The following is a 13,413-nucleotide window of genomic DNA, read 5'->3' as shown; positions in this document are numbered from 1 at the left end:
GAGGGGCAGACTGAATGGTATTTTCTGTTGCTCTGACTTATGCACATTGAGAGGGGCAAGTGCACTTGATCTACCTTCAGCTTCCCTGGGATGCAACGTGCAAATGTAGTCTACATGCATAAAATCTAACATGCATAGGCCCATTCCACCCCCCCCAGCAGACATGTGAATCTTTAAACAATGAATATCATGTTAAAGAAGGATGCAAATAGTTTACTCCATTCAGAGCAGGTGGTCTCATCCCACACATACCCAAAATTTAAACACAATTTAAATGGAATGGGTTTATTTTTTAATAGTAAACATTACACAGTGATCATTATTCACATTTAATAAATAATGCCACCCGAATTATATGCACTGTATTGTTTTTCTTCAAATCAGAAATTAGCAATGATTTTCTATATATAGCCACAAGAAAACTTAGCAAGATTCCACTATCCCATATAAAAATAATTTCTTCAGTCCAATGCAAAGGTATATGGAATGCTAGGAAGATTCTCTTTAATAAATTATGTAGTTGCAAACAAAGTCAACAGTCCCTTTGCAAAAGAAACTATTTCATTGCCTCCTAGTTTAGATTCGCCATAGACTCTGTCCACAAATGATATAGGTACCTATTAAAAAAACAAAACACAAAATTATTTTAGTTTTAACATAACAAGTTCAAGAAGTAATAGAAAGAAAAAAAGGGCCACTTCAGCTCCATCTAGCATCATGTCCAGAATAAAATCTGCTTTGGTGAGAAGGTATGAAATGATGGCACCTACGTTATCATAGCCATTTTCACTCTCAAAATCTAGTTCTAATCCAAAGCATCTCAGCTACCATCTCCTGTAAAAGCATGTTCCTAGTGTGCATGACTGGATCTTGCATGTGGTGGCAGAAGCTCCAATGGCTCAGAAAAATAGTTAAGGCTCTCCTTTCTCTTTGTGGTTAACATGGTCTTTCAAGCAGTGGCTGAAAACTTTTCTGTTCACTCAGGTTTTTGACAGCATTTTAATCTGACGATTTTCTGCAGCAAAATGTCCTGCTATGTTATTCTGTCTGTTATGTTGTTTTAATGATTTAAATTGTTTTGTTGTTTGTTTGTTTTTTTAAAGAAACATTTGTGTTGGACCCCAGGATGGAGTACAAGAAAACAGCAAAAACACTAAATTAGAACAATAACATCAGCAATTACAGGAGACATAAAAAGTAATTACAGCAGGCATAAAAAATTACTTCTCTGGCTTACACTCCACCCACAAACACCTGGTGAAAAGAAGACTTGAGAACAAAAAGACATCAGTGAGGGATACACCCCCAAAGGGAGGGAGTTACACAGATCTGGTGGTACTGCAGAGGGGGTCCTATCTCGCATCACCACCCAATAAGCCGTATTTGCAGATGTCAATGCCTGGATGAACAGATATAGGGAGAGGCCCTCTTTCAGCTCTGTAAGTTAAAGTCAATGTCTTGAATTGGGCATGGCTGCAAACAGCCTGGCAAAAATATTATTAAAACTCTTTGTTCAAAAGGCAGGGTATAAATCTTTTAAACAAAGGGAAAAGCAGAGACAAAATCCTGTTTGGCTTTCTTTTCAGCATCCCCATCAATGTGGTGGTGGGTTTTCCATATTGCAGCAGAATTCATCACCATCTCAACAGTAGTTAAAATAGTGTTATACCTGCAATTAGTGTTATACTTCCAAGGGATACATACTTGGGCTACAATCCTACACACACACTAGCCTCAGACAACAATTGCTCTTGTAGCACCTTAAAAACTAGCACACTTTATTCTAGCATGATGCATGAAGTGTAATTCTCAGTTGCCGGTATATATGGTTGTAAATAGTGGGATAAGGGGGAAACAAAATGCAAAAAGTACAAATACCGGCAATTCAATTGAGAGCTAATATATGCACAATAAGTAGAGTGACCCTTTACAAAAGCAGTGCCAAGTGTTCTTCCACTGAATGCAGGAAATATTCAATGATAAACGTGCATAGGATCGCACTGTTAGGGGAATTAGCACAGTCCTATGAACAGAATACTAGACTTGATCTGGAGAAGCGTGTGAATTCATATAGCCCTGAGAAAGTTACTACCTCTCATCCTGAGCGCCTTATCTGTAATTTGGGAACAATACTAACCTACCTCACAGGGTTGCTGTGAGAACAAGAGAGGCAAATGTTACTGTATATACCATCTAAGTGATAAATAAGATTACTAGTAAGCCTAACATGCATTTTTTTTTGTAGCAAACATATTGAAGTGCTGCTCCTTTAATAACTATATTGCACATGGTTCTAATTCAGTAGCTATTCATTTAAATATAGTAAACACTGATTTGCAGTGCTTTAGAATGCCAGCTATTTTCACTATACTGAAGCAGGAACTTTAACATTCCAGCGTGTAAGACTATATGTTAAATAATACCCAAAGGCCCAAAGTCAGACGGTGGAATCCACAGAAAGTCTGGCTAGGTACTCTCTGTTGGCATACTGAACCAGAAATCAGCTGGCAGGCAGAAATGGAAAAAACCACGCTTCCCACACACATGCCGCTCTGCCAAACATGAGTTGTTGCATCTCTAGGCAATAGTTTCTTCTGCCAATGAAGAGCCAAAGGCAGAGGCTTGTCTAGTACATTTTCAGTTGCTTCACCGACAACAAGGGCACAGTCTTGAGACAGAATTGCTAAAGAATCTGGGACTCCTACTGGAGGCACTTGCCAGTGCAGGGAAAAGCAGCTTGGAATGTAGTGGAATGAGACAGTCTAGAACGCTTATGCTAAAAAATAATCTCATAAAACATGTTTATTTTCTTAGCAGTCTTGTACCTGTTTAGGAATCCTAAGAAACCAAAAAAGAAGTACAATTTTGAAATCAGTGATTAAAATCAGTGCAGTTCTGAAAGGTTCAGTCCACTATCTTGATTCAAAATGGTATCTAAGCATAGATAAAAACCTGCTCCTTGATGTCAGGAACCATCATGCAAAATTTGGTTACAGAGGATGAGATTCAACTGCCGTGTTCTGCTACTGGAAACCAGTGCAAGGACTCCCATTAGCGCAATGGGGTTCCCCTGTTCCCTCTCATACCCGCCTCCCCCAAATCCACTCTGGAGGCTTGGGAGAATGCCCAGAACAACACACTGGGGGAGCCAAGGGGAGATCATTCCATAGGGCAAAGCAGAAATGGAAGGAATGTTTTCCTTAGCACTACAACTGAATTTCGCCCAGTATCTTAAGAGATGTCCAAATGCATAGTGAACAAACAACTTTCCAAAATGCAGAGCAGAATCCACAACAAAGCCAGGCCACCATTTTTGTGCGAGGGTGCCAAGAAGAGATTTTCATCGGCAAAAGAAGCACCCACACCTGCTGTTGTTTAAAGCTTGTTAAAATAAGTAATGACTGTTGAAGTTAGGTACATATTAGGTAGACAATTGTTAATTAGGGCTTTCCAGTGTACTATGACATAGATAGGGATTAACTTTTATCCCTAATTCATTAATAGCAATTAAGTTGACAGTCCAAGTCTAAATCGTTGCTGGAAGGTTGGAGAGAACTAACTCGTAGTTGCACAGTGTCTGTATAACTGATCTGAATTAGGGGTTATGACTGGAGATTGGATTATTGGCTCAATTCAATACATTTTTGTGAACACATGGAACTCAAGCGGATACCTGTCTCAGTACAGGATGTTAAACAAATTAAATATTCATATTTTTAAGAGCAATTACCACAAGCCTACATTTGTACGTTGCTAACTGCCAAGCTCCTCACAGCATTACATAATTTGTGTAATTTCTGTCACAATATTAGATTTAGTAGTTCTCAGGCTTATTACACCTCCTGGGCCATTTTGCAGCTGTTAGCCAATTATTATTCTATTATCCATCAGGTAAATTTATAATATTTAAAATATAGTGTTTGTGATTTAACATTCTTTACCTCTCCAACAGAGAAACCCAGTTGTCTGGCCCGGACAATCATTTCCATCTGGAAAACATATCCTTTCGAGACGCATTTCTCCATCAGTTTTTGTAAAACATCTTTTCTATATAACCTACAGAGAAAGTACATATATTTCTGTTATACAAACACTCCACAATTGCAGTCTTTATTCCCAAAATTAAACAAGTTTTACCATTTCAATCCATGTCTGACGTTATTATCCATTTCAAATTGACCATTAATTTTATTGCTCATCTTTGAAAGCTGAATGCAACCTTAGAAGCAACACACCTGAAGCTGCCTGTTAAGTCGGATGCACCTGGCCGCAGTAGAACTTGAGTGAGGAAGTTGGCGCCACGGCTGCCAAGAAAGATAAGGGGTTTTGGTAAACATTCAGAATCCAATGTTGAAAAATCACATACTTTTCTATAGATGGGATTTCATTATAATAACATTGGCCTGCGTCAATACAAATGCATAATTTGGAAGAGTTTGCTAATTCACATCAAGCCAAGAAAAGAAGCATTTAGAACAAAAAAAGATTTATCTATCCCAGTTTGTAAATTGTTTATATATTGCCAAACACAACCAGGAGAATTACAAGAATAAAAGATAATCAAATCTCTGCCCACAGGTTTACTATCTATGAAGTAGGACGGGGGGGGGGGGGGGGGATGCAAGAATAAAAAAAAAGCAAGAATAGAAGACTAATCTGGAACACTACAAAAGGAGGAGGAGGAGAGTTAATAACAACTCAGAATCCTCCTGTGTGGCTTTTTCTATCACAGACCTTGAATGATGGAAGAAGTAGCTACCAACCTGATCAATTTTCGTTTCAAATCCCACCCATGCACACCTCCATTTCCTTTATATCGCGTTCCAGACACAATGTCAAAGTTACCTTCTTTCTGTGTTCTATGTAAACATTTGAGAGGAAGAGGGAAACACAATTAACAAAAATCTATTAACTTCCAGTGATCTAGGTCCGATTTAATACAATAAATTCAGCTTAAGGAAGGCACCAAGTTGAGAAGGGGAGAAAAAGGGTCCATTTGTGACCGGCAGGTCTAGGCTGTAGTAAAAGGGAGTAATTTCAGTTGGGAAACTAATCCCTTTTAATTCTTCCCATCTTAGTTTTGCCAGTTTGAGGACCAGGCAAAAAGCAATAATAACAGAAAAAACAATCAACATTGTAATAATTTTCTTTGTTTTACGATGCCTCCTCCAGTGTCTCACTGTTTTAAGCACACAAAACACTTGTTTCCATAAAAATAGTGGAGAAAAAGGGGTGGGGAGCAAGACTCAGTAAATACTACATGAAATGTAATCCCTTTCATTTTCTAAGCTATCACTATCACTTTCTGCTTCTTCCTATGTATCAAACGATGACAAGTTTGAGGTCAAGTCAAGAGGACAGAAAAGACAGAAACAGATCCGCCAACTACATCAACAAAAGGAAGCCCATAAGCAAAGAAAACCCTGAATTCTCCCTTCTCTTGTGACAACGGCAGTGCCCCCTAGAGGCAAAAACGATTCTTGCTCTTGCATTTGAGAGTTGTACTCTAGGTGCACAGGAATCCGATACTGTTCATAGTTTTACATAAAAGTTTACCTGTTGCATAGTTTTTAGAAATCATTCTGGGGGAGTATGCTTATGAAAACCTAGTCTTAAAAACTTTATTCACCGTTCTGGAGGAAAATATTTCATAACTCATTATTTTTCAGGAAAACTCAAAAGCACAGGCAGAATATGTTCCCCCTTGCCACCATAATTTTAAGAGGGGTTTTTTGTGTGGACTTGCACATTTCTGTGCTGCTATCCTTGTGAAGTTTGGCAGGATTCTGACCTTGCTTCAAACTTTATTCAATTCTGGTCAAAAATTAAAGTTTAGACTCTTCTGATTTCTTGCATTGTTCAATCTATTGCCCATTGCTAATGTACCAAATGTAAATGCAGACAGAACAAAGCATCTGTTTCATACGAAGAAGGTTGCAGGTTCATTCCCCAATATCTCCAGGTAAGACTGTAAGGGATTTCTGCCTGAAACCCTAGAGAACTGCTGCCGGTCAGTGTAGATTATACTGAACTAGTTGAAGAAATAGTATGACTTGGTATAGGACAGCTTCCTATGCACCTGGGCAATAAGTGTCAAGGTCTGACTGAAATATTTAAAAAATACTAAAAATATTAAAAATACTACCCACCTGATGAACTCTGGAATGAATTTTGGCTGAAACACAAAAGAGAGATGTGGGAAAATGAAAATATACTCCAGCTCAATGCAAGTTAAATAAAGAAAACTTTATAAAGGCTAAAGAAATGTATGCACAGATACAATGGAAACACTTACATGGTGTGAGAGGTCAGCATCCATAATAATAATGAAGTTGCCTGTGGCGTGCTTCATTCCATGAATGTAAGCAGTCCCTGGTGTAAATGATACAAAGGCAAGATCTGTCACCCACATTCAGAATCATGTATGTGAGCTGTCAGCTACAAGGCTGATTCAGTTTCTCTTTAAAGTCAACATATGGAATAAAAAAATGCCCTACATTTTTATTGAATGGCTGCTTGATCAATCTGCTATCCCACTCCAGCCTGTCCCGGGCAACAGTTAGTCACACATGCATGAATTTCAAGCAGCTACTACACCCCCAAGGTGTAGTGTATAAATGGGGATAAACAGTGTAATTTCATGGTTAAAGAAAATTGTGTAGGTTCAGTTATTTAACTGGAGTTGTGATATGTTGGACACTGTTGAAAACCAACAAATATGCGTTCCTACCCCCAGAAAGGTATATATACATATGTAAGTTTTTTCCAAGTTTCCAACACACACGCTAACCAACAGAGTTAAAGGTATGATTAAACTCATGCTTTTTAAAATGGTAAACTGCCCTGGGAGTCAAGGTCAGAATATAAAACTTGTAAATCCTCAAATTAATGAATACTTACCCAATCCAAGTTTCTTTGCTCTGGGTCTTAAAAGCTGTAAAATATCAGTGGATGAAATGAGTAACTGATTAATTGCATTAAATGATCCACGATTGTAGGTTTTTTTTATTATCATTTCAGCTAAATATTAACATTACCACAGTTGCTCTTCTCTCAAATAGGGCTGCTACACTTCCATATTTACAGAGCAAGCTGCATTTAACATTTGGATTACACAGACATTAATTCAGATCAAAACAGTTACAGAATAGAGAGCTGTAGACCAAGTTTAGAATGGTCTGCTGAAGATGGGAAATAGAGCCAAAGCTGGCTGAATCAGCTGTGCATGGTGCTTTGTAGTCCTGACTTTGGGTCTTTGAAGTCATTGCGATGTCAGGTGATTGACAGATGGTCAGCCCACCCACTTGTTGATTTCAGCTCAAAGAGCCAAAAAAGTCCCCCTCCCTTAGCGTAAAGTATGGATCACCACCAAGCACTTCAAAATAAGGGAGGCTTGACTAGCAGGGTTAGAGCATACCCCTGCCATACATCTATGCTCTCTTAGACGCTCACATAAAAACTGCAGGGGCTTAGTGCAAGTAAGTTTGTTCATTATCAGAAATATGTATTGCATTTTTAAAAAATAATGCATTTCCAATTTTTCTTAGCAATGCTTCACCAAGAGGTATTCAGCAGCATATATACCTTTAAGGACTTAATTCTGCAAATATGAGTGGGCACAGTATCAAATGGATGAAAATGTATTGGATAATATCCAACGGAGTCACAATCAGAGTAGAACCCATTGTAATTAATGGACAAGTAGAGTCCACTGATTTCAATGGATCTACTCAGACTACAACCAACATTGAATATCACCCACTGTATATGCAGCTGAAGAAGCATTGCTAACACTGCACCTGGAACCCCTGTTGCAGGGCTGAACATGGCAAACTTTTCTGTGTGTGTCACAATGCAAAAATTATGGGGAAAGTGGTATCTGGTAGATTTCTCACAGACAGCTATTAGAGCATCCTATGAGGTCAGGTGATGACAACTCTAAGAATTAGCACAACTTTATAAAGTGAAAATTAAAACTGCATCCAAATATGCTAATTCAGGAAATTTCAAACTACTCCCAATGTTGCTATGTTATCAACCTGAATAAACTGGTAAACAATTCAGTGTTAAAAAAACTAACAACCCATGCATTCAAATTTCATCCCTTAATGCTAATAATATTATTAAGCACCTTGTGTTGTAACAGCAAACAAGTCAAGTCAAAAAATAAACATATGACTCACAATCTTATCAGATCCATAAATCTTTATCAACTGTTCAGCAACTTCCTGTGTCCCATCAGGACTTCCATCATCTATTACTATAATTTCGAAATCATTTCCACTGAAAAAATAGAGAATTACATTTTAAAGCCAGGTTCAAAAGTTAAAGTATATAAAGTACAGTATTATGAAAGTGGGTAGGGGAACAGAAAGAAATAGCCAATGCTTCCTCATCAAAAGTAAATGGTGTTATTAATTCTATTACAATGCACTCTCCTCTCAAAATGGAACTGAAATGCTTCATAGTGCCCTTGCTCCAAGTAAATACCGCAGAGTAACAGTAGGGTTTGAACTGTTGGCCAATGTTGGTTATTCATTTCATGGGTCACAGTTGCCTCAGGCATTTGCCTGATTCAGAAACTGAATAATTAGAATCCTAGAAGTGGAAGGGACCCCAAGGGTCATCTAATTCAACCCCCGCAATGCAGAATCTCAACTAAAGCATCTATGACAGATAGCCATCCATCATCTGCTTAAAACCCTCCAAAGGAGGAGAGTCCATCAAGTTCAAAAAGTTCTTCCTGATGTTTAAATGGAATCTCATTTATTGTAACTTGAATCCATTGGTTTAAGTTCTAGCCCCCAGAGCAGGAGAAAACAAGCTTGCTCCATCTTCCATGGGACAGCCCTTTAGATACAGTATTTCAAGACGGCTATTATATCTCCTCTCAGCCTCTTCTTTGGGCTAAACATCCCCAGTTCCTTCAACTGTTCCTCATTGAGGATTGGTTTCCAGGCCCCTGATCATTTTGGTCACCCTCCTCTGCACATGTTTCAGCTTGTCAATAGCCCTCTTAAACTGTGGTGACCAGAACCGGACACAGTACTGGCCTGACCAAGGCAGAATAGAGTGGTACTATTACTTTCCTTGACCTGGATGCTATACTTCTGTTGATGCAGCCAAAACAGCATTAGCTTTTTGTGTGTGTTGCTGCATCACACTGTTGACTCATGCTAAGCCTGTGGTCTACCAAGACCCCCAGATCCTTTTCACAAATACTACTGGCAAAGAGTAGTATTTCGCAAATACTACTCCAGATGTCCCATTCAAGGGATCTGGCCCTTAAAGCCAGCATTCCAAATAAGTAAGTTAATACTCAATAAATAAAACTATCAGATTGGATTTTGGCTCTTGATCAACACGCAATAATGTGCTTACAGCTGGTGAAAAATCATGTTTCAGAAGTTGCTGGTAATCTACACACCACTTGCTCCATCTGTGAAAACAGGCTGAAAATTTTCACCATAGGCAAGAACCCAAAGACTGCTTAATGAAAACCTACAAAATCTACACTCTGACACTTACTCACTTACAGGTACACATAAACCCGTCTATAGATTGCCTTGAGACAGTGGTTTAGAAGGTGATTAATAAATTGATTTTCATAATAATATAGGGATGTCCCTGGAAGATCACCATCCAGTTTACATGCAGATAGGGGGAAATAATGTTTAGGTTTTACTCCTATCCTAAGACACACTTGCTTGGAAGGAAATCTCACTTGGACACAAATGAAAGTTTACTTCCAAGTAGACACACATAGGCTTGTGCTGCCAGGTTTTAATCCTATGTACAAACTCCCCTAAGTGTAAAAACCCCATTAGACACAGTGAGATTTATACGGACAGGGCTGCCCTGCGAAGTCCTAGCTTTTCTAAAACAACAAACAGACAAAAGTCATGTCTAAACATATTCTATGGGTCTGACGCATCCTTAAAACCTAGTTACAGGGTGGTACCTGAAACAAACGAAGCAGATACAGTACATCTTTTACCCCTGGAAGCTAAGCAGACCCACCATCATCATGCCCTTACTTCGGGGTACATATACCACGGATTCACAACCCCCAACACCTTTAAAACGGCCTCGGGAGAAAAGCTTCTCCCCACGATATGGAGGATTCTAATTCGCAACGGCGACGACGGGAAACGGAACGGGGGTCCGGGAGATGGGGCTAGTTATTCCAGATTAACTAACGCGGAGTACAGGAACGGGGCGGATTTTTCCGGGGGGAGCTCGTTAGCGCTAGGGGCTTTTTTTGTATATCGTTAAGTCGCTGAAACGAAACAAGTCCCCTCCCCTCAGTCACCTCTGCTCGAAACTCCTCACCAGCAGCCACACAATGAGCGGCAGGTTCTCGCGCTCGTTGTAGGTGGGCAGCAGCACCGAGTACTTGTCCCGGGAGGCGGCCATGATGGTGGCGGTGGCGGCGGCGGCGGAGGAGGCGGAGGCCTGGCAAGGGCCGAGCCGACGTCGCCTGCGTGCCAACCGGCCTCCTCAGCACCGAAGAGCCGCGGAAGCGGAAGAGGCGAGGCCTCCCTCCGCTCCCTCCCTCACAAGTTCCCGCGGCTCGCCGCCGAGGCGTTTCTACCCTCTCCGTGAGGCGCTGAGGTAAATCATGGCGGCGGGAAAGCGCGCTGAGGGGAGCGTGTTGGGAGGCAGCGGCGGTGGCGAGTCCCAGGAGTCGGAGGCGCCAGGCCCGCTGAGCCGGCTGGACATCCGGCGCTACTCCCGGCAGCTGGTTCTCCCGGAGCTGGGCGTAAGCGGTCAGCTGCGGCTGTCGGGTTCCTCGGTGCTGGTGGTGGGCTGCGGAGGACTGGGCTGCCCGGTGGCTCAGTACCTGGCGGCGGCGGGCGTAGGGCGCTTGGGCCTGGTGGACCCAGACGTGGTGGAGCTGGACAACCTCCACAGGCAGGTGCTGCACCGGGAGAGCCGCCTGGGCACCCCGAAAGCGCGCTCGGCGGCCTCGGCGCTGGGAGAGCTCAATTCCCGGGTGCGCTGCGTGCCTTACGAGCTGGCCCTGTCGCCCAGCAACGCCCTGCAGCTGGTCCGAGACCACGACGTGGTGGCCGACTGCTCGGACAACGTGCCCACCCGATACCTGGTCAACGACGCCTGCGTCCTGGCCGGGAAGCCCCTGGTCTCCGCCAGCGCCCTCAGGCTCGAAGGGCAGCTGGCGGTGTACAACCACCGAGGGGGGCCCTGCTACCGCTGCCTCTTCCCCAAGCCGCCCCCTCCGGAGACGGTCACCAACTGCGCCGACGGAGGGGTCCTGGGGGTCGTGCCGGGCATCCTCGGTACCCTCCAGGCCTTGGAAGTGATCAAGATCGCCTCTGGCATGGGCGCCACGTGCCACGGGTCCATGCTGCTCTTTGACGCCCTGGAAGGCAGGTTCCGCCACATCAAGCTGAGGCCCAGGGACCCCAGGTGCGCTGTGTGCGGGGACCACCCCACGGTGACCGCCCTCCAGGACTACGAGGAGTTCTGCGGGTCGTCGGCAACGGACAAGTGCCGGGCGCTGCACCTGTTGAGCAGTGAGGAGAGGGTGTCCGTGGAGGAGTACAAAAGGGTCTTGGACAGCCGGGCTCCTCACGTGCTGGTGGACGTGCGCCCGCCAGTGGAAGTGGACATCTGCCGCCTGCCGCATTCCCTCCATGTGCCCTTAAGTAAGCTGGAAGGAGGAGACGAAGGATCCCTGAAGTCCCTGCGGCAGAGGATACATGAAGCGAGGCAAGGGGCAGGTGACAGCGCGGTTCTCCCCCTTTACGTGGTCTGCAAATTGGGAAATGACTCTCAGAAGGCTGTGCGAATATTGCAGGGGTTGTCTCAGAATGGACTTGGTCCCATTTCTGTCAAGGATATCAGGGGAGGGCTGATGGCATGGGCGAGCAAAATCGACGAAGAGTTCCCCCAGTATTGATGTTTTCTAAGAGCGATAGCGTTTTGTTTTTATTCAAGTGTTTAATTGATCACTCTCGTGGCTGAAAATATTTGTAATACTCCTGCAGAAGACTTTTTGGAATATGTGAAATTTCTTTTTTAGGAAAAAAAGTTATTATTATTATTATAAAAGACAAATGTGTGTGCGCGTCAATTTGTTAAAAAGTTGTATGGGGTTGTAGCCAATGCTAGTCATGGTCAGAGGAGACCCAATGCAATTAATGGACATCACTAACTTTGGCCTTTTACTTTTAATGGATCTACTGATGAGAAAATCTTAGATGCAACTCACATCGTTTCAGAAGAATTGCTTCCGTAATAAGCTGGTTTATTTACATCTTTATTTTTGAATGTCTAGTACTTTTCCTTTTACTAGTATTGATGCTTGTCTCAAGCTGCGACAAAAGCCACATCAAGACATATATCAGGTTCCATTTATGTATCGTCTAATACTCTTGAGAGCACTGAACATCACTGATCCAGTGAACTTTGAAAATGGCAGTCTCCCCTTCACTTTTCTTTATCATCTCCCTTGTGTGACTTTAGTACAGTGGTGCCCCGCAAGACGAACGCCTCGCAAGATGAAAAACCCGCTAGACGAAAGGGTTTTCCGTTTTTGGAGGCGCTTCGCTAAACGAATTTCTCTATGGGGTTGCTTCGCAAGACGAAAAAATCTTGCGAGTTCCCGCGTTTTTTTCTCGCTTTTTTCTGCCCTTTCCCTAAGCGCTAAGCCGCTTATCAGCTGTTCCGCTGATAAGCCGCTTCTCAGCTGATTGCTAAAAGCCGCTAGACCGCTAATAGCGCTAATCCGCTAAGCTGTCAATGGGCTTGCTTCGCAAGACGAAAAAACCGCTAGACGAAGAGAATCACGGAACGGATTAATTTCGTCTTGCGAGGCACCACTGTAATTATTTTGCTTAACAAAGCTGAGAGAGCACTCTTCAGCTTTCTCATGTACTCCTTTCCACCCTCTTTGCTGCCCCCCACTATATCAGTTTGGATGCCATTTGCTGCCTCTACATCTCGGAGAATATTTGCTCCTGACTCCTATTGGGTGTAGGGGTTTACATCTTGCACACATACTTTGCTTTCTCCCACACACCATTGCTGGGAACTTTTGTTATCTAGCACTTCATCGCTTCCTTTAGCTCCAGACTCTCCATCTTTTCTTTATGATCTACTTGGTTGTGAGCAATAAAATAATGTGAGAGAGGCATTCCTAAATAACTTGGAGGAAGACATTTATATAACCTATAACTTGAGGTTTCCCCCCTCATATCTGTTTGAACCCGACTAGTAGTGGATTTCGGAAAGAGCAATTTTCTGTACAAGAAGAAGATGGTGTCTGTTGTGTACTATAGTATTCATCTTCATGCCTGTACTTCTGTACTGATGTACAAATTTCCTCTGGCATGAAGTTCAAAGCTCATATGTTTACTCAACTAACAGAACTTGGGAGAATGCTAACAG

At 42.5% G+C, this 13,413-nt stretch overlaps 2 protein-coding genes across 2 annotated transcripts; one reads left to right on the top strand and one right to left on the bottom strand.

Moving 5' to 3' along the window:
- Window positions 1–269: 269 nt before the first annotated feature.
- DPM1 (dolichyl-phosphate mannosyltransferase subunit 1, catalytic) lies at window positions 270–10,449 on the bottom strand. The gene is made up of 9 exons (XM_083744729.1): window positions 10,313–10,449; window positions 8,184–8,283; window positions 6,901–6,934; window positions 6,296–6,372; window positions 6,150–6,175; window positions 4,764–4,859; window positions 4,236–4,304; window positions 3,942–4,056; window positions 270–617 (listed from the first exon to the last, which is right to left on the bottom strand). Exons 1-9 carry the CDS (start codon window positions 10,414–10,416, stop codon window positions 513–515), a joined length of 726 nt encoding a protein of 241 aa, XP_083600855.1. The 5' UTR covers window positions 10,417–10,449; the 3' UTR covers window positions 270–512.
- A 172-nt stretch (window positions 10,450–10,621) lies between these two features.
- MOCS3 (molybdenum cofactor synthesis 3) lies at window positions 10,622–12,081 on the top strand (the record flags this gene model as incomplete). The annotated part of the gene is made up of 1 exon (XM_083744529.1): window positions 10,622–12,081. One exon carries the CDS (start codon window positions 10,622–10,624, stop codon window positions 11,921–11,923), a length of 1,302 nt encoding a protein of 433 aa, XP_083600655.1. The 3' UTR covers window positions 11,924–12,081.
- Window positions 12,082–13,413: the final 1,332 nt, after the last annotated feature.

The sequence above is a fragment of the Podarcis gaigeae genome (genome assembly GCF_964106915.1).
Source record: "Podarcis gaigeae genome assembly, chromosome: 6".
Taxonomy (NCBI): Eukaryota; Metazoa; Chordata; class Lepidosauria; order Squamata; family Lacertidae; genus Podarcis; species Podarcis gaigeae.
This window is presented reverse-complemented; position numbering and strand designations above follow the sequence as displayed.